The sequence below is a fragment of the Branchiostoma lanceolatum genome, chromosome 2 (genome assembly GCF_035083965.1).
Source record: "Branchiostoma lanceolatum isolate klBraLanc5 chromosome 2, klBraLanc5.hap2, whole genome shotgun sequence".
NCBI classification, from domain to species: domain Eukaryota; kingdom Metazoa; phylum Chordata; class Leptocardii; order Amphioxiformes; family Branchiostomatidae; genus Branchiostoma; species Branchiostoma lanceolatum.
The window spans coordinates 29,821,352-29,843,132 of NC_089723.1; the positions used below are offsets into that span (position 1 = coordinate 29,821,352).

The 21,781-nt window shown below is 38.8% G+C and overlaps 2 protein-coding genes across 3 annotated transcripts; both read right to left on the minus strand.

The window, feature by feature from the left end:
• Positions 1-220: 220 nt before the first annotated feature.
• On the minus strand, positions 221-6,762 carry LOC136428490 (cytochrome c1-like). Of its 2 annotated transcripts, none has more exons than XM_066418045.1 (5): positions 6,378-6,762; positions 4,626-4,709; positions 4,005-4,157; positions 3,055-3,150; positions 221-2,630 (listed from the first exon to the last, which is right to left on the minus strand). In XM_066418045.1, the coding sequence occupies exons 1-5, from the start codon at positions 6,565-6,567 to the stop codon at positions 2,566-2,568; spliced, it is 588 nt and encodes a 195-aa protein (XP_066274142.1). In that variant the 5' UTR covers positions 6,568-6,762; the 3' UTR covers positions 221-2,565. The 2 variants fall into 2 exon arrangements, with proteins under 2 accessions (XP_066274142.1, XP_066274141.1); XM_066418044.1 differs by having other exon boundaries at positions 3,055-3,156; positions 6,378-6,755.
• A 1,304-nt stretch (positions 6,763-8,066) lies between these two features.
• Positions 8,067-21,630, minus strand: LOC136428489 (leucine-rich repeat and coiled-coil domain-containing protein 1-like). Its single transcript, XM_066418043.1, has 14 exons — positions 21,443-21,630; positions 20,141-20,326; positions 17,885-17,944; positions 17,323-17,433; positions 16,720-16,825; positions 15,993-16,076; positions 15,514-15,582; positions 13,829-13,960; positions 13,400-13,516; positions 12,671-12,819; positions 12,148-12,213; positions 11,110-11,206; positions 10,556-10,654; positions 8,067-8,728 (listed from the first exon to the last, which is right to left on the minus strand). The coding sequence occupies exons 2-14, from the start codon at positions 20,314-20,316 to the stop codon at positions 8,645-8,647; spliced, it is 1,350 nt and encodes a 449-aa protein (XP_066274140.1). The 5' UTR covers positions 20,317-20,326; positions 21,443-21,630; the 3' UTR covers positions 8,067-8,644.
• Positions 21,631-21,781: the final 151 nt, after the last annotated feature.

Consider the following 21,781-nt stretch of genomic DNA (forward strand, 5'->3'; position numbering starts at 1 on the left):
TACTAGACTTTATCCTATACCCCTTTAAAACTAAAAGGTTTTGTTGAGTCAGCAGAATTTTGATGTGCTGTCTTTTATGTTTTTTTTATGATGAATTTCAAAATAACTGAAAAGAACATTCTATGACTTTTGAAACTTGAGAGTAAGGGAAAATTAATATTGTCAAAATTATGTATTCAAGACTTTTGCTAAATATGTATTCAAGAAATAATACAGTGCATTTGGAAGTGAAGCTACTTTTATTGGATTTTTACCATGCTTACTATGTTTCCATACAAGCCATATCATTTCTTTAAACTTTTACAAAAATAGTATAGAGAAGATGTTTCACTTAGATTGAGGTATATTGAAGTAGTTTTGAAGAGACGTATGCTACTACTGATCTCAGGACGGATGAAAATTGTAGACAGATAATTTTTGTTACCTTTCCTAACAATATGCAATGTATATATAATAAAGAGATTTGGGTAAAATTCTGGTTGTCTAGACTGGGTTGGACTTTGTGTAAATCTCAAAATTTTCATTGATGATACTAAAATCCATACTTTATGAAGGACCATTCACTTAAGTTTCATAGATAGGTTTCTGTAATGAATTGATGCAGTACAGTGTACGAAAAAACTATATTCTGCGTTTTTCTGTGTAATATCAATTTTTTTGTCAAAAAAGTCTCCTAGTAGTCTAGACAGCCTATGTTTTGAAATATATACTTAAATGTGGATCCAATCAACAAGCTGATATACAGTACATAAAAATGCACAAGAGGCAAAGATCTATCAAATATCATTCATCTTTTCCTTTTCAGTCAATGTCTGATCAGACACAATACATATATACATTGTAAATATATTTTAAATTTGAATATTCCCATTCCATTGTACACTATTCACCATTTTCCACTTCTATAGGAAAAACAAACGAACAGAAGCTATCTAAACTCTATAAGCTGTGATAAATATAAAGTCCATATTCATTGTGCATAAAATGGCAAGGAATACAGTATACATGTGTATGTGTATCCACAAAGGCTATATAGTAATACAGGTTTCCATCCGTTCGGTTAAAAATCTATACAAATGAATATACAACACTCGTTATCATCTGTCATAGATGACACCATCTTTTCTTTACCAGAATACTGATATATGATGACTAACTGAAAGCTTAAATATGATGAAAGGAAAAAAATGGCAGGAGAAGTCATTTACCATTGAGAACAATCTACTTCCAAGTAATTTTACATTTCACTTTTGTTGAAGACAATGGTTTGTGTTTTTGAGGATTCATTTGTGCAAATATTTCACACAGATTCAAAGTAAAAGGAGATGGTAAACTGATGGCTCAATTTCAGTTTCAATGATTTTATCATGACGTATTTGTCAAGGTTTTTCATGAGCTCAGTACGAATGTCAGTTTGATTCTTTAAAAAATGATTTCAAATAATAAAGTGTTATCATAGAGGATAATTTCATAATTGTGTTCTTTAGGTAGACTTTTGTTATAATACCTAATAAAAACAGTATACATTTGTTACAAACATGTTGCCGAATTATAGGAAAAGAACTTGACAATGTACAATGTACTAAGTTTGGAGAACAACATCTTTTACCATACCGTCTCCTTTTACTTAATATATAACCTCATAACAGTCTTTGGTACAATAATGATAAAGGTGTCATATTGCATCACGCCATGGTGGTACCTGCTAATAATGCTTATCATGCTGAGCCTTATAATTGTATTTATCAGACGAATAGTGCAACTTCTGCAATAATTACATTTTGAAAAATCTACGAGATATATGTTTCTGCTACAAAATGTACAACATATACACCTTTGTACATGATAGCCAACATGGCAAGAAAAGAATGAAAAATCAATGTACTATTCTGATAGATTGGTTTGAAAGGCACAGACACTCCCCCTGTATTTCTTCATTTTAGTTCAAGGTTGGACTTGCCAAAAGGACAGTTATACCTCAATTGGTAATGTATGTCAACAATCTTAATGCATATTTTCAAGTCTCCTATCCCAAAGCATACCTTAGACTGTTGTAAGTTTGTAATACTGATGTGTATGACATGTATATGGCAACCTAGCGAAAGGTAATATTGTTGAGATGACCTCCTCATCTGAATATTGCATCGCCCAAATACAACAATAAACTGTAATATTGCCTAATGGTGTATACCTCAGATCAGGTACATTTGCTGAAAATGTAGGGCCAAGTGTTGCTTTGCCTGGTGGAATCTGAGGACAATGTAAATTTTAACAGTGTCCTGGGTTCAAATGACTGTAGTAGTGTGTCATTATTGCACATGCACCCATCAAATTGCTCGAAAGTAAAAATGTCCCACTCCCAGAATCAAGAAGACATATCTTTTTAAAGTGTGACACAAAGAACAGAAAAATAGTTTCACTATAATATCACAAAAACAATCAGTGCCATCCACAAGGCATGAGATAAAATTCCTATTGCATAGTATACATTTTGTGACTATACAAAATATTTGTGTACATATTTAGTGTGCCCATGATGGACACCAGAGGACTGCCAGGTGTTCCTTACTCAGCTGCTGGAGCTTGTTCCTCTGTAGCTGCAGGTGCTTCTGTGGCTTCAGGTGCTGCAGCTGTAGCATAAATAATTTTTTTCAGATTCAGATTTGATAGAAAATGTAAAGTACAATGCATGCAGTTGCTAAGGGACTGAAGTGTAGTAAACCTCAACAAAAATTATTGCACTATCGTTTACCCAACAACATTATACTTGAACAAGTTACACATGGTCTTCTACTGCACTCATCTATTGTTACATGTTTCAACTGCAAACTCTTATGTTATCAAGTTTGAATGCAGCTATCTTAAACGAATTTACAGTACATGTTAAGTCATTGATGCTATCATCTCTCTGTGCCAGACCTTGGTAATGTTTCGACTGCAAGACTCTTGATTCTCACCATATCTTATCAAGTTTAAGTGCTGCTGTCTTAATCAAATTTACATTATGTAGAACTGATTATTGCTATTGTCAGAAGACTTCAAAGTGTGTCTTACCTTCAGGTTCTGCCGGAGCGTCTGTAGGGGCGGGTGTCTCTTCTTTGTTCGCTTCTTCCCCACCCTCTGCTGCAGCTGGCTCTGCCGCCGGCCCTTCTGTGGCTAATGAGAACAAAACATCAAACATCAACACTCAGACGAGACAATTGAGCTGCCTGTTGAAAGCAACTGTTATGTGAAGATAGGATCACAACCATGTTTCTGAATATATAATGAAGACCAAAGACAAGGTCTACCCTAGTTTTGTACTGACCCGGCTTCAACACAAGGACAATGCTTACTGTACAAGTTAAGCATTGTCCTTGTCTTCATGCCATACCAGTACAAAACTTTGTTAATATCTTTAACAAACACATTGTAAACACAGCAATATCAATATTTTTAGAATACGAAATATCAAGTTTTTATGTTTTCAACAAATGAATGTATGTTCAAGTCAGTGGTCCAAAGCATTTCATCAAGGAGGTTAAAGAGGTCAAACATAATGTTTGAACTAATTTGTAGTTATTGTGATCTTCCTCCTCACTTTGAACAATGAAACCATGAAATTAGCTGAAGATTTGGAAATGACGAAATGCTTTTTCAATAACGGTAAAACCATTTTACATGGCAATTGCATTGATTCTAACAAGATGGGGCTGAAGCATTGCTTTTAGCTAGGATTTATAGACAGGCCATTCAAAACTCGGAACAAAAACTTGGAACAGTCAGAACCAGAAATGGACTCTATAGATTAACAAACCACAAATGGACTCTATAGATTACCTATACAATTACCTAGTAGCTTTCCATGTTAATCAATTAACATGCTGTCCTAGTGTCTGGTATGCGGAAAAAAACAACAGTGGCAGTGTGTGTGGAGTGGGGGAACACATGTACATGCAAAACAAGGGCGTCTCATTTCTTTGTTTTCTTAGCGTAGAGCTGAAGGATTCATCTGTAGGGTTTACCTGGTGCTTGTTCTGTTGACTCTGCTGCTTGTTCTGTGGATTCTGCAGGCTGTTCTGTTGATTCTGCGGGCTGTTCTGTAGATTCTGCGGGCTGTTCTGTAGTGGCAGGTGTGTCTTCTGCTGCTGGCTGCTCTGATGTTTCTCCTGCATCTTCTGTAATCAACAAAATACACATTTGATAAGAATTGAAACACACCTCAATATTAGTACGTAACATTATAAATTGACTTTGTAGTACGGAAACAAATAGGTTGACCTGATCCAAAAAAATTTTGTATTTCTTATTTCATTTTCATTTCTGTTTTTATAATCATCTCACTAAGTCGTGCAAAAAACAACTTTCAGAGACAATCACACAGAGAACAATATGATGATACGAATATTATGTTTTAAGATGCTTACATGGCTAAAGAATGCAACTCTATCTTGTGCATCACTGCTTCCAAGCACTTAAGGTGGGGCAGCTGCATTGTGCTATCTGCTATTGAAAAATCATTACACTTCGCCTCATAGGACAAAGACCTTCTTTTAATCAGTAGAAGCATTGGTGCTGGTGTAACATGATAGATGTTCTGACATGGTCTGATGTTTTTAATCTTGTCAGTGCAAACACTGTCCCACCTGGTTTGCTTTCTGTCTGTTCTGCGGGTGCATCCGACGTCCCCTCGCCTTCAGTTACCGGCTTTTCTTCATCTTTCTTCTCTTCTGTTGAGGACAAAAGTGCATCAAATGTCACAACAACTCGAGTGATTGCGCCATATTTACACCTTTTATCAATCATTTATAATGCCCCTCCTGTCAAGTTGTGGTATAAATCGTTATTGTTAACCATGTAGCATGATAAACATTTACTCTCCAAACAAAGTCGTAGTTAACACACACAGGGAGGTGTATAAACATGTGACCCAAATCACTGGAGCAAGTCTGTATCCATAGTAAACATTGGTAACCATGTAAACACCCTAGCTGAGAACAAAGCCAGCTGGGCCTGAAATTGGGTGTGCATGACAGGTGGAATTTACAAGGACCAACGCAGTAACATAACAAGGTTTTCGCTCTGGTAAAATGCGAATGGTAAAGCTCTGAGTTTAGAAAGAGTGTTTTGGAGTCACGAAATTTGGTCGGATTTGAATTAAATGGATTTAAGTTTTCATGATAATCTTATTTCCTACCGTTTTACATTACAAAAGCAAAGAAAGCACATGGCATAGACAACATAAACCCCTATGGTAGTCTTGGAGAAGGAAGGTAAGCTTAAAGGAGGCTAGGCTCTATATTAGGCTCAAGCACTGATGTTGCCATAATACAGTACTTAGCTGGGACAAAAAACACTTAACTGTAGGCATGGTGACAACCTTCTATGCTGCACAACAATCCAAAATGGACTTCGCACTCTTTAAGTGCTACTTTGTCATACCCAAAGAATGCAAACTGACTGTAACGTTACTTCCCTTAAGAAACTTAAACAGGCCCCACTCAATCCCTTCTTTAAAACATTGCCATTAACGTTACCAGTGAGTTGATTTTATGTTCACTTGTAATCTTTTACATTGTAGTCTGAACAAAAAAGGGTTTGTTAAAGCCTGTCAGAGAAGTCTCAAGTACACACCAGGCCCACTGTATCAAACCAAGGTTTTGTTAAAACACAAACTGACAACCAACAAAACTGTCCGTGCCAAAGAGTTCAGTTGAAACAAAGGACCTTACACCCATTACAGTTGTACACCTGTTACTGATCTATTCACCTGAACATTTGACTAACACCGTCCACTACAAAAGGGGCATTCAGTTGTTTCAACAACGTCCTTTCCCCCGCCACTTGACGGTTCTTCAGCAGGGTTAGTTTAGATGGCGGGGAGTCGCCTTGTGTAACGTGTACACGAGAAACTCACTTCAAGCGGAAACATCAAACAAGGAGTTTCTGAAATTTCTTCCCACAATTTTACAACTTACAGCCGGTAGAATTTTGTGTGAATGTTTCAAGCAATATCGATATCGCTTCTCGGTGTGTTTAGGTGGTTAATTTTGTTCAGAGACGTTGTGGTATAAAAAGTCGTCTGATTTTTTTCCTGACGGAAATTATGGCTGGAGCTCGTTTATCGTCTGCGCCCCACCTGTTGTGCAACCTTCTACGTTCCCCCGATATTTCGTGGCTCAAACTTGTACTTTAAACGTTCACATAGTGCCCACGCGTTCCTTAAAATATTAACATGACTTTAGACTTAGATTTGCCGCTCCTTTTAATCAATGCCACGTCCCTGATATCTATCTACACACAAATTTTGAGGTAAACCAACGCAACCCAAGTGCGCAGTTATACATGCCTCAGCCGACATGACACCTGTTTGAATATGGTGGTGACGTGAGCTTTACCTTCATTTTTGTCTTGTTCCTCCTTCTTGGGGTCTGTATCGATGACAGGCGTCTCTTCCTGTTGTGCTGGTGGATCTTCTCGGACTGTCGGCTTGACAGCGGCTTCCTTAGGCGCCGAGGCGGGCCTGGGATTATTTGTTGGGGTCTGAGCGTTAGTTTGGTTCGCTTGCGTGCTACCTGAACAACCCATCTTGATTTTCAAAAACCTCGCGGAAAAATACCAAAAGAGTGAATGCAGAAATAAAAGGTCCTCTCTTCGAGATTGTCGTTCTGGTAACTAAAGTCCGCCCGGACGTGTCGAGTGTTTTGTGAAAGCTGCGGTTGCCCGGCAGACACGCGTAAGGGCACGACAATTTCTGCTGTTTATTTGTTATGACCGGGTTACCACAGTGACATATTTGCATTGTCGTCGGAGAAATCTCATTACATTTACTCACTGCATGATTTATGAGTTCAACAATGGTTTAACGCGACAGGGGACCGCCCGTGTGCTCTTGTTTAATTTCAGGCCAGTGATGACAGAATTTAATTTCAACTTTGTTAAGCCTTAAAGAATCAAGAAGAGAGTGTTATTTTCTTGACCCACAAAAGCGGACGATAATAAGCACGTGTGGGAAACGCTTAGAGGCATGGCGACCAGTACATAACAGTGGTGTATTTTTATTCAGGTTTAACGATATTTCCCCCGTTCACATCCCGTGGGAAAACGGTAAAGACCGTGGCCTAACGTGACCGCCGACGATTCAGAAGTGTGGTTACCGACTAACGTTTGCGCATGAATGGCGACCCTGACAATGATACCTTATCTCCAAGCAGATGTGCGGTGTTTGTGGGCCTTGTCACCAGTAGCGTACCGCTTTCGAGTGGTGTGCAAATCATACATCACAGAGAGAATAACATACCACTTGAAAGATACAGACAGAAGAAAACAAACAAAAGGGATTCACAAATGCTAAAAGAATGCCCCAGAAAAGGGGACAGAAGAGGAAATGTTTGAATGACACATGAATTTCTTTAGCCCATGTTGGATTTGCTCTTTTTTTAAACCACAAAGTTAGTAAAAATAGATCTAGAAATGGCAAGAAATTACAGTCAACGTTGGTTGGGCAACCACCTGTGGTAAATATGTCTATTGACTCAGAGGTACAGTTACTGTAAACAGTGAGTAGATGGAATTTTTCCAAATGTTTCGAAAAGATTTCAAGATTTTTTGTGCCTATTACAAAAACCTCGAGATTTTTCGAGCAGGAAGAGTCTCACTGATCCATCATGTAACAGCAATGGTAACAGAGAACAAAATATCTGACACATATTAAAAATGTGATAGTCTAGAAGCACTTAAGTCCAGACCCAAATGCTCAGTCCAAATTCAATCTACTCACTGTTTGAATGTATAGCCTGTGTTTACACAAGCTCTCGGCCGGAGGTTAATGACCCCCACCCCAAGGGGGATGGCAGTTACAGGACCGGCCGGCCTCTAGGAACGCGACTTGTTAGGCTACTGTTTGTAGTGAATCATTATTAATTCCTATGCTTAACGATAACAGTGTGTTTGCAATTTTGACTTTAAGCCTTTGAGTCCATGTATACAGGTGCCAGGCTCAATGATGGTAAAAATTGCCAGAAACAAATATCCATCAGAAACTGCACATTCCAGTATATACACAAGAAAAAAGGAAAACATCACAATTAAATGCAATGTACATGGTAGGTTCTACCATGAGTCTTTATTTCAATATGCATGAATTTTTCAAAGTTTGGAGCATATGAAAAGATAAAACTTGAAGAAGGGAGGTTCTATGTTCTTTGATAGGACCTGTTTGCTTTAAGTCACAAAGACAATTACATTTACCATTTACAATGAGAAGCATGACCAAGCATGTGTTGTAATGTGAACAGTCTTTACTCACTACAGGCCCCATTGAAATACTGACACAAATTGATCCTGACAGTAATAACAGTGCAATGTTTACATGCTGCCATGGGAAGTCATCCACTTTGGGGTGGGGGGCTGTGCTTGGCAACATCTATTGTTTGGTAGATATGTCTACAAGTAAACCTATAGTGAAATGCTGTCAACTAATTAAGCTGCTACCAAGTATATGTTACTCAACGCTTTGCACAATATTGCATTCTTCAAAAAATAACAAAATCTACAGTAAAAATACCTGCTACATATACAACGTTTCAAATTCACAAAGAAAGTCAAAAGTTGATTTGAATAAAATTTTGGATTACTGATTGATAGAATGTGTACATATATTCCATTAGGATAATAAGTCGGAATTGAGGCTGTCTCTATCCTCCTCTTGTCTCGACTTGGACAGAAGTTCCGCTGCTGCTTTCAGGACCTGAAATAAATTGGACAATTTTTAAATACTCAAAAAATACTAAACGTAATGGTTGAAAACTATGGTAAAGGTCCCATAGCCCTTTTGGCCCAGAACCCTGAGGTCCTGGGTTCAAATCCGGGGTTCCCTGATTTGTCTCGTTGAGGTTGTACCCTTGGGAAAGGCACTTCACATGACTTTCCCCACTTCACTCAGGTGAAAGTGAGTACCTATCTTCGGTTAGGGACATCCCTTGAATAAGACTTTAAATGGAGGTCCCATGTTTGAGGAGAGCCACACCTTGAGCATGTTAAACAACCCACTACCCTTATCAAAAAAAGTAGGGGTCCTACAAATATATCTGTCCGAATATGCAGCTTGTACCGTTCAGTTCAAACCTGAGGCGGTTTACTAGGTATACAAACAAAAAAAGCAATCAACTGTGTCTTGGCAACGATGTTCACTATTGGAAGGCAGAGCCCATCCACCACCCTTTACCTCCCTAACTGAAGTCAGCTACCCATTTACACCTGGGTGGAGTAAGGGATTTCTTTATCATTACACGTAATTTCTTTCTGAAGGACAAAACGTCTTGCTAGCAACACCGAGAATCTAACCTGTGACATCTTGATACTGTGTCTGTTAGCCTAACCACTATGCCATCAACAAAACTATGACAAAAGCTTTGTCTGTACTACAACCTAAGATTACTTCTTTTGGGCTTAACCTAAACTGGAGTCTCCAGAAACAATATCTTTAATCACATTGAAGATTTTAGATAGTTACTTGCAACTGTGCTATCTCTCTTGATAACACATGTACAAAATTTTGGATGGACAAATATAAATTGGGGGTCAGAAACTTCTGCTTTAAAATCATTAATTCACAACCTGTCACATCAATTATAAGACAACAATGAAATCCATGAAATATTTGTACATGTATGACCACAATCATGTCCTGTGCTTTGTTATGAATGATATATTCGTATTGTTCTTGACTTAATGAGGTCAGTAAAGGACAGGCATGATGTCACAACAACAACAAAGGAGGTCAGGAAAAATTGGGTCGGACTGGAACCTCAGACTGAGGACGAAGCTTTACACTTTTTCGTTAGCTATCAGTGCGATTCGGCTTTGCTACGGCTTGCATATTTTTGGCCAAGTACATCAGGTCAACCTACTCTTCTCAATAAGTGTGTTGGGTTCTTTTATGTACAGAGGTTTGATGCCTTAAAGATCCCTCAACCACAGGGTCCTCAGTTTTACTTCCATCTCCAATAGAATGATGCGTTCAGGCCCGGGCGCCAACTTGAGCCACTGGCTCCACGGAATTTGAACCAGATTTGGGTTGAGATCCAGAGTGCACAGACCACTGGGACAAACAGCTGGTATTCTAATAAACAAATTACAAGTAAAGTAGATAGTACAGCAACAAACTACATGTTGTACATGTAATTTATCTCTGTTACACTTCAGACACCACTGACTAGCAAATTCTGAAAAGAATTACTTCATCCAACTGAGACTGCAGGCATTTAGATGTATTACTGCTCAATTTGCAGTAGAGGAATGTAGGGTGACTAAAGCGCCCCCTGACAGGTACATCTATCAGTGCATCAATTTCATCCTCTTAAAGTTGAAGAACAGTCAGTGTCATTTTCTCCATGTAAATGGTATTAGGATGAAACCTCTCACCTCTCAGTACAGTGTCAAGTTAAAATCCTTCAAACACCTTTTGGCATATATGAGTACGGCAGTTCCCATCTTGCTTTCTATAGCTCTTTGGCTACACAGTTTGTTGCTGTGACATTTATTAAAAATCCAACACAGAAGACAATGCACCCACCTCGTCAGGTTCAGTCACACCCTTGTACTGGCTCTTTGGCTTTGTTCCGTCTCTTGTACTGTGTCTCGATGCAGCTTTGTCTTGTTCAACCTTGGGGGGCTATGTACATGTCCGCAAAATGGCAAGTCAGCATGGCATATTCTAGGAGGATTTTATGCATAATTTGCTGAAAATAAGGTTCACAAGGAATTCCAAATGTAGAAGTGTGTTACCTGCTTTCCATAATCAAGTGTATTAGGACACAATGTACAAAGAAGTTTTCCTCCGAGGTAATTTACTGGATATTCAGTCAATGTCACACAAATTCCTTGTTCTGTCCTCTACAAATCCAAACCCTTGGGAGTCTTGCTGTTTTTTAAAACATTAGGGAAGTCTTCAAAACGTTTATTTTTCAGACACTTCATGATTTAGCTTTAAATATCTCTCCACAAAATGTGCATTTTATACCTTTCCAATCATGGCATAATCGATGAAAAAATGTCATTATTTCCAAATGCAGTTTTAGCATATTGTATGCACAACCATTGAATTTTCTGCTTTAGTGTTGATAGTACCTCAGTCCATGGAGCCGGGCCTGGCCTGGCCATCATGTCCCTCAGCATGTTCTGTGTGGCACCAGACATGTCATCTAGGGACAGGTGGTCCATGTACCTGCAGACAAATAGTACAACTCAGAACTGGGAAAACATTCTATTTTTCACCATTTCTGTCTGTCATTATGATCCCAAATTGGGAAGTCTGAACCCTCTTATGCCATTCTGTGGCATTCATCATGGCAGGAAGATCTACACAAGTCTCAACCTAGTCTCGTTTTCTCGCGAGGCATGGAAAATTTGGAGGTACATGTTTTGTTACCTTTTAAGTCACCGATTGAAGAATATTCTAGTAACTTATCTTAAGACATATTTCACCATATACTTCACAGAGATTATAGATCAATTTTACTTTCCAGGTCAATGAAGCAGCAGGCAGGTGCCATGTTGGAGTCTGTATTTTGCATTTCAATGGATTTACATTACCTGAAACAGTTTTTTGTTTCATGAAAGTATTTTTCTGGTTTTCTCTTGTTTGATCTGTAGCAGTATTTAGTTGAGAGTGACAGAAGATCTTTAAATATCTGAAAATACTTGAGCTATGATTCACTGAAATGCCAATAGGGACACCAACATGGCGCCGGACACATGAACATGCTCTACATGCTCACTGGACAGGTACAAATTCAAATTACACACCTCACACAGAGTCTATATCACAGATAACAATCCACGAGGACTCATTATTCATTTCACAAAATATGACTATGAAAGAAAAATATGAGAAAATGTGCCTAAGATCAACTTAAATGTAACATTATTAGCTATTAAAATTTGTCAAATGACCAAAGAAGAGATTTACTGTTAACGCTATCTATACTGTCCTTGGTGCTGATTTGGTCTTCATGCCAGCAATTTAAAACAAGCGCAATTGATTTCTCTGTTGCTAAGTCTTTGGACATGCTGAACTTTTTGTTGGCAGGAAAAAATGCCTCTGTCCCTGAGCTGTTGCCAACAAATGTGGGGAGGGCAAAATCACTCATTCACAGGTGGACTTACCTTAGACAAGAGTCAAGGTCAGCAAGCGTTTTGGCCTCGTACTGTCTGAACTCTTCCTGGACATCACTTGGGAAAAGTAGTTCAAAAACATTTCATCATCATCATCATTATGAACACAATATAAAACTGTTTACCCCCCCCCCATCAATGTACTCACATGCAGATAAAATATAAAACTCAATCTACCATGTCTATTGTTCAGAGGCTCAGAGCTGAAGATTCATCTGGTTGAAATAAAAGTAACATGTCTTTTAAAGGGTAATTGGGGTAATGCTACTTGTATTTACTTAACATGTAGTAGTCATTGCTAAAAGCTTACATCTTTACCTACATCTGTAGTCCTTTCATTTTGGTAGACATAAAATATAATTAGCCCAAAAGCAAAAGGCATGCAAGTTTGGGCAGTTTACAGCACTGATTATCCTACAGTACATACAGTCAGCAGCAAATTAGCATAACATTACTTGAGTAGCAAGTACCCAAATGCTAACTGGTGACCAAATATGCATTGTCAACAACTTACTGTATTTTCTGCTGTAAGTAGTGCACATTCTCGTCCATTCTCATTTTTTGCCTCTCGATTTGTTCATAGAAAATTTTCTGTGCTGCTGACTTCAGGTCTGTTAAGGCTTGGGGTCGGTCACCAGACGGCAGGAGGAGGGGCTGTATGACCTGGAAAGAGAGATGTTACATTGCCTTTAAAAGTAGCATGCTTACATTTCTGTGCAAAGGTTAAAATTTGATGTGCAAAGGTTTGTAGCTCCTACTCCATACACGAGGCCATTTGACTTAACTCACAAGCAGTTTGTTTCAGTCTGGACCAAGAGGTTGGGAGTTCGAATCCTGGCTATTGTCGCTCACCCAACATGCACACTACTAGAAAGGGTCGCAGTCCTTAGGATGGGACATAAAGCCATGGTTCATGGTACTTGTCGAAAAGAGCTAGGGGAATTTCACCGGTACAATGAACCTTTAAATACTGTACATAGCATCTGTCTTCTCTGTCATGACCAGTGGAAGATTAGCCCTTAAGCGAGCTAAACTGGTTTGAGGTCACCTTCTAACTTTTTTCACAAGCCAAAATGACAAATACGATCCCTCACACATGCCCAAGAGGGGTTCCAACCTCTGCCCTCTGGATCCACTGAATTTGATATATATGGCAAGGCATTGGCGTCTGTATTGTATTGTATTGTATTTTTGATATAATTGTTTGAAACAGTATGTCAAGAATCCTGGCTATACTGAGTACCTGTGCCACTGTAGGTTTGGCTGCACCACTACTGACGTTGTGTCCATCCAGCATCACCACTGATGTTGATGTAGTCAAGGCAGCATGGTACCTGTTCTCCTTCTGAAGTGGGTTCCCCTGGAGCAACACAAAATCTACACATGGAAAATACATCTCATGCCATAAGGGAAAAAGATACTAGTATGCAAAAGGTTCAGAGATAATCAGTAAGACCAATAACACGGGACCCCCATTTTACGTTCCTTTTCCAAAAGACAGGTGCAGTCCTAACTCCTTTCCTGTGACTTTGAACCAGAGTCTCCCAGTTAGCAACTAACTGGAGCCAGGAACTCAACTGTGAGGCTGCTACCAGTTGAGCTACAGGCCTAGGGCATCCCTCTCTTCAGTACACACATTGAATCAGTGAATAGAAAACATTTCTCCCCCTACCGTAAGGTGGAGCTCATGCAGTCTCTTGAGTCCCCTCAGCACGTCCACGGTGTCAGACAGAGACTGGAGGTGGTTTTCAGCAGCATGCAGCACCACCAGGCCCAGACTACTCACCAGGGGGAAAAGGTCTGTCTGTAACACAAACAACATAATGATTCAACTAAACACTGTGTTGTTTGGAAAACTTGTGTACCGTCATGTATACAACTACTCAGATTTGTCCAAATTCTTTATTTTGAAATCATGCAAGTTTGAAAACTTAATATGTGACCTCACAAGTTCTGGAATAAACTATATGATTATATATTGAACATATATGTGTAGATGTATCTTACATTGAAGATTACTTTTTTTTTTAAATCACACATTGTAACGTTGGGTAACATAAATTCGGGATTTTTCCGATAATGGTTGACTGAAATCAATCTAGCAGAACAATAAACCATCCTTTTTTTCTATTATGCTGTCAGTATCATGTACTATCTTTGCACTAATCATATATATGGTAGATTTTGTCTCTAGTCGTGCTGACACCACAATATTTCAACTTGAAACTACCGTCCGCCGCACGCACAATGACGGTGCTGTCGGACAGGGGTGAACATTAATTCGGGAGAGAAGATTCGTCTTGAATATCTTACCGCTAATTACATTTTATACAGCAGCTATTCGTTCCATCCTTGGCTTGAGGAGAGTGCTATGGATATAGACGTGTCCAAGTAAAAAAAATACACGAAAAAACGGCCGTACCGCACACATCAGGCCTTCGGGAACAATCCGTGTGTTGAGTCGGTAGAACGTTACTCAAAGTCGATCCCCACCGTCATGGAAATTTGTACATTATTCATCGGGGCGTTAGCTGGATGCCGTAGAAATGGTAATACTACTATGTCCATGCGTTTCTGCTTGTGCTAAGAGTAAACTTTGAGGAAAATATCGCCATCAGTCCACTATCACACACAACATTTGGACAAAAAAGTGTTCCTCGCAAACGTTTGTCGTCTGCCGAATAGCAGGATTCTGGGTAACGAATATGGCGGCGGGAAAATTCACCGTAGTGCCGTAGCCATTGGTTGTAGCAACAAAGAGGCGTTTTGATGATTAATCACACTTAGAGTCCAGTTGTAGGTTAGCAAAAGAGATTCTAATAAGTTGTATTGTAAATAATTGTGTTGAGCAGGAAGCGGATGTGACATTTGTCTTATAAACCAGCGAACAACTATGAAGTATAATTCTCCCACGAAGCCCTCAGACTGTGACAATAAGGGACGGAGAGTTTTTGACGTAGCCAACTTCTAATGCATGGTTATCGAAGCTTTTCAGACAGTGTTCTGAATACGTCTGTCAAGTTTGCATTTCTAGCGGTATTACCGATGTTGCATCTAGCACATATCCCTAAATACCCCGTTTTCGAAAAATCCCGAATTTAAGTACCCCGCGAATTTATGTTACCCAACGTTATAGACTAACAGAGCAAGTAGAGACTACAGTCAAAACTACCCAAGAAGGCCACTCTGGGGAGTGTTCATCACTATAGACAGGACTCTTACTACAATTGTGTTAATGGAGAAAACTATATAAGTGACCACCAATAAATGGTCACATTGACCAGGTGGTCCATATGTATAGGTGGTACAGGTTTGACTGAACTTCTCTTGATAGTTCTAAAGGAAGAGTGGACTTACTAAGTGGTTCTTCTGCACATGTAGCTCCTTGAGTCTTGAAAGGGACTGGATGCCCTCTAAGGAGGTAAGCTATAAGCCAAGAGAAAACAGTCACTTTTTGTCACTATTTCTTACTGTGCAACTTTTCACATACATGTATATGGGTTAGGGCTGCAAACATCAACTGTCAATTTCATAACTTCAGAAACTTGACAAGGAAATAAGTAACATTTCTCATGTTAGAGTCATATTATCAGACTTTTAAAATGACTGCACAAAAAAGTTCCTGCTACTATACTCTTATTAGTACTGTAAAATGGTTTGATTTAGTAGAAGCAAATTCCAGTGATTTACAATATCAAAGAAATTGGTTGGGATCTAAACAACAGTAGAATAATAGTTAACTGGTTACTGTGGTTGTGGTTTATAAACTACAGTACAATAACAGTTAACTGGTTACTGCAGTTGTGGTTTATAAACAACAGTAGAATGATAGTTACCTGGTTACTGTTGAGACGTAGGATTGTGAGGTTGTACAGGATCGGCATGCGGCTGATGTCAGTAATGGCATTCATCTCCAGGTGCTGTGGGGATGAAACACCTGGTTAAACAAAACATCTTTGTATCATAATCAAACCAAATCCCTTTCATCCTATATAATAACTCAATAACTCACACAAAAATAACAAAAGAAACGGGTGTAACTATTCTAGATTTATTTTTAAAGGGTTGAAAGTAAGTCTCATATTGTACCCACGGACACTAAGAGTCAAGAATGTCTTGAACACCTGGATATCTGAAGTATGTATACCTTGGGGATTACTGATGCTACATTAGCAGATCTTTTTAAAGACAAACTTTTTTAATGTGGCAGTCTCAGGGTAGCCGGGGGAATTATGAAACTTAATGTCACCTAATTATCCGCCTTTGACTTTGACATTTGACAGTCTACTATAAAACTGCAATTTTATCTATTTGTTTATGCAAATGATTCATATAATCATGCAAAATGTACTGATGGAAAATGTTACTTGAAAAAGAACAGTATACCCTAAATATAATTTTAAAAAATAATAGGGTAGAGTAAGCATGAATGTATGGGTCTAATCAAAACACCCTGTATTAGTGTATTTTTCTCTCAGGGATTTCAGTGCCCCTCAGATGAATGAAAACAACCAAGTGGACAAATAAACAAAAACAAACAAACAAACAAACAAACAAACACACCAGCTCCTGCAGATGCTGACTGTGTTCCAGCCCGTCCACAACTTTGATGTTGTTGTGGGAAAGGTTGAGAGTGACGAGGTTGGGGAGGGCCTCCACGCCTTTGAACCTACAGAACAAAAACATGGTCCTTCAGACGGGGCTGTCTCCAGCTTTAAATCTCCAAACTGCCACTCATGGTTTGGGAGCCCATCCTGTTAATTTTTGTAGTTAAATGTGGTTTTCGCGGTGAACTCTTCAGAACAAAACTTTTTGCCCACCAATGACTGTAGCGCTACTATTGTAACAAACGCAAACTTAAAACCACTGCAAACACTCCATTCTCTCCCTATGCTGTACAGCAAAATAAAAACCCCGCGAACTTGAATGCATTTACAGTACATTTTCATCAATTTCATGTCATGAAGTTCAGGATGAAAGGGGCGAAATATTTTTCCCTGTCCCAAAAGACAAATTTCCGCCCTAGGGGGAGGGGTGGGTCCTGGAGACAGCCCTGCTTTGGGGTGATCTTTGAGCAGGCTTAAAGTCTAAATGTCATCCAGCTTTTTTCTGTTCATTTCTGGACATGTATGTGTATATATGGAGTAGCATATAGAGAAGACTGACGTCGTAATCCTGTTGAGAGAAGCATCCAGGGCATACAGCCTACTGAAGGGTAGCAGCTCCTTGTGGTGCAGAGACTGGAGTTCATTCAGCGACACATCAACCTTCAAACACCTAAAAGTAAAAACAACAAACCATTCAACATTCACTGAACTTTCTGGAAATTCATTTATCAAAATGTTTCATCAAAGCTAACATCATTCAGTACAATCCAAATTCTGATAATCTGTCAAATATATATTAATGGTAAGTTCCTGCATGTTTTCTTCTTCAACTCTCACGGTGAAATTTCAGACTGTCAAGTCAGTATTGTCAAGTCAGTATCAAAGAGGTCAATATAGGGAGCTTTCACAATGCGGATTCAGCTCTGCTATAAGGAGAATGACTTTGGAATGATCTTTGACTAGCCTAAGCCTAAATCCTGTAAAGGACCATTTGTTTGTCTGCACAACTGTGCACCAATGGTATTTGCTTTCATCTTGAACAGCCAAATAGCTACACCCGCCTGGTAATAATGGGCAAATTTATACATATACCGGTACATGAACTATGGAAATTTTCTTACCTGGCTGGTTGGTCCACTATGCTTACAGGTGTGGGGCTCGAATGACTTGTGCCTGTAGTTCTGTTAGAGAGTTAGAAAGTGGCAATCAGTTTACATAGTTACACGGCATCATAGAATATGTAATACATCTAATCTGAAGGCAAAGACCATCATAGCCAGTATCTAGTGTTCATATACAAAGTCAATGCAGTGTGTTGTGAGCAAATAGCCTTTGCATTCATAACCAGAAGGATGTGTCTCTTCATTATCTCCATAGTTTTGGGTGTGTCTGTGTGTGTGTTTGTTTGTCTGTCTGTTTGTGTTTCCGCACTACTGTAGTCAGCATAACTCAAGAATCTCTTGATGGATTACGATGATATTTGGTATGTGGGCAGGTGTTGTGAAGCCAAAGTTCAAGGTCAATTTTGGGCCCCCTGGTATGTGACCTTGGTACTGCAGCAGAACTTCAAATTTTGTATCTTTTGACCTGGACGTGATGTGGTCTTGGATTTTGGGTGGCAGATAGCTTGTGATGTAATAAAGAAGTGGTGTAGGTTTGGGCCCCCTAGCAGCTTCCTCTGGAACTGCAGGAGCGTTTTTGTGAAAATCTTCTAAGGAGAATAACTGAACAAAGGAACAACGGATTTCCATGATATTAAGAATGCAGGTAGCTTAGATAGAGATATAAACAATGAAGTGCAAATTATGCTAATTGGGACTTAATTTGCATAGCTAATGAGGAAAATCTATATTTGCAGTGTTTTCCATTATCAGACTCAAATACATGTAACGTATGTAGTTTATGGAAAGTGGATCATCAACAGATACCAATTATGCAAATAAATTCCTAATTTGCATAATTAATGCAAAACACCATATCTCATCTAATTGAAAAATTATAGGACTGTCAATATGATATTTAGTATGCAGGTAGCTTAGACAGAGATATACATAATGTAACTTGCAAGTTATGCTAATTGTGACTTAATTTGCATAGCTAATGAGGAAAATCTATATTTGCAGGTTTTTTCATTATCAGACTCAAATACATGTAAATATGTAGTTTATGGAAAGTGGAGCATCAACAGATTTATGCAATAAATAAATTCCTAATTTGCATAATTAATGCAAAAACACCATAATTCATCTAATTGGAAAATTATAGGACTGTCAATATTGCAACATGTGTAAGTTAGATAAAGGTGTTTATGACCAAGCATATATTATACAAATGCGTAAGTCATTTGCATGAATAGAATTGTTCATGGAGATATGAGGTCGTGGAACTCTTGTTTGATTTGCAATGATTGAAACAAAGAAAGAAAGAGAGACAGAGAGAGGGAAAGAAAGAATTTCTTTACCTATCTATTTGTCTGTTACTTTCACCAGGACCATGTCACAATTTGGGACCTCTTTGTACAGCTACAAGAAAAGAAAGGCAGAAGCACCTAAAAAAGAAGCTGTACAAAACAACATCTCCCTGTGAAAGACATGAGAAAATCTGATGATTATGGTAGGGGGGAGGTCAGCAAGCTGCTGCAGAAGAAAGAAACAGCCATTAGAGCTTAGTATTACAACCTGTACTTCCTTCTAATAAAGTTGGAAACACATCTGGGTAGGTGCACTTCAAACACTAACTGCTAGAGGGCACCAGCCACCTGTTTCTACCATTGTAAGCAGGCAGCTTGGACATGTGTTTATTGCGAATGACTCCCATTGCCAGGAAGATCCCCTTAACCTTCTCCCTGCTACCCAATCCCATTGCCAATACATATTTGGATCCATAAAAGTTAACCTCAGCTGGAATAAGGATAAGGTTTGGTAACATGATGTATCGTGATAGTCAAAAAGCAATCCTGGACTTTTTTTTTTAATAAAGAGTTGCATATTGTGATAGTTAGCTCACACCATGCAGTTTTCTACTAATAGAGCAGTTTTGAACAAATGAAGCAGGCAAGTGTTAACCCCCATGTTGGTGTCCCTATTGGCATTTCAATGGATACATTAGCTAAAGCATATACAGCATTTTTGTTTCATCTGCAAGTTTTAAGTACTTTTCTGGTATTTTCTTCTGTGAGGTAGGATATTCAAATTTCAAAAGTGGATGTTTGAAAGGGTCTGAAAATGTCAAAAAAAGCTTGAGCTATGATTCACAGAAATGCAAATAGGGACATCAACGTGGCAGCAGACACAGCAATGACATCACATCAAAACGATGTAAATTAAATTCAATTTCTAGCACCAAATTCTATCTTAACATTGAAGTGTTCTCTTTACCTTCCTTCCCCCCACTGAAAGTCCCATGTAAGATCCTTCAGCTGGCACATCTTCAGCTCCAGCTGCATGTGCGGACCTTTCGCAATGTCCACGTTCCAGCTCACAGGCACAATATTCAACTCAGATGTCTTACTCTCCACAAGATGTCTACTCAGGTGACTGGCCATCCTGCTCATAAAGCACCGGCTAGATGTGGTAAAATATAGAAAAGTAACATACCAATAATTTACAGATGTGAACACAATACTTTGCCCACCCCACCTAGTCTAGCCCACCTTTTCCAGAAACCCTTGCTTATTAATCAAAGGCATGAGTATATGGCAGATCATCCAAAAAAAGAGCATTGATATGCATATGATTACTGCAAAGTGGTTCAAGCTTGCAGGGGCGTAACTTGGCTTGGGGGTCTGCATGCTTTTTTCATTACTAGCAGTAGTAGGCGTAAGCATTCTGTTTTTTAATTCCGCGTAATTCGTAGGGAAGCTACAGTATTTTGTTTTATGTAATGTGTAGTGAGGAGGCGAAAATTTCCCATAAAGTGTAGTTAGTAGTGCATTTCACGTCAAGCGTAATAGAGTTAAAAATTGTTGTGTGATTTTTCTCATTCTATTTCTAGCGCATCCTTGGATCTTAACCTGGCATCAGCATTCTGAACCGGTACTAGTATTAATGTAATTTAGAGTCATCAGTATTCCTGAATTAAGGGTAAAGCGTAACGTTGCCAGGCTTCCTGAATTTAACATAAGCATTGTCAGCCTTTGAGAATTTAGCGTAATCAGAACCCCCATGCAGACCCTCTCACAGTAGAGGGGGAGGAGGCCCACTGTAGCATTGTTCTGGAAAGCTCTTGACATAGTTCCATTGTGTGAAAGGGCGTGTCCAGTTCAACATTTGGTCAACATTTGTTTTTGCAGATTCTTCAGGTTTGCCTACACCTGTGCACTAGTGCGCTTGAAATTGAAGTTGGTGGATTTATAAATGTATGTGAAATTCAAATCTTTGGTAACTGGTAAAACAGCAAACGGATACATGTTGTTCATGCAGTATCTACATGTGAGATGCTTTTGAACATCATGTGCATATGTCAAGTTATAGTCAATGATTTTCCAAATTATTCACAAACGAACATTCTATCATGTTCAAGTGCAGCAATTTATACCAGCTCCCTTGTCATGAATTGTAAATGACAAGTTTGAATTCGTCAATTTATAAACGACATCAATTTACACACAACACAAATATTTATGCCAAGTGCTAAAATATGTGTTGATCTTCAACGTTACAACGTGCGAGCTTTCCCACCGTTTTCAAGCTCTTCCTTTAGTCCAGATGTTGGCTAGAGTATCTACAGTCTGTCGTGTGCACGTCTGTACAGATCAGCTGCACTGGAAAGGTAACTGAAGCTCTTGAAATGTCAGCCAAGTCATGGTCAGCTGCCGCAAAGAACGTCTAAACTTCACCTGGTAACTTCCCAACTTTACAGACCAGTACACTGCAAGATAGGGGGTAAACAATGAACCTAGACTGTATTCAAGACCGTTAAATAATAGGATAGTACAATTTTTATCAATTATTGTTGTGTATATCTATCTGTGCAGATTATTTCATGAATATAAAAGGTATTTTATGTTGTTTCTACAA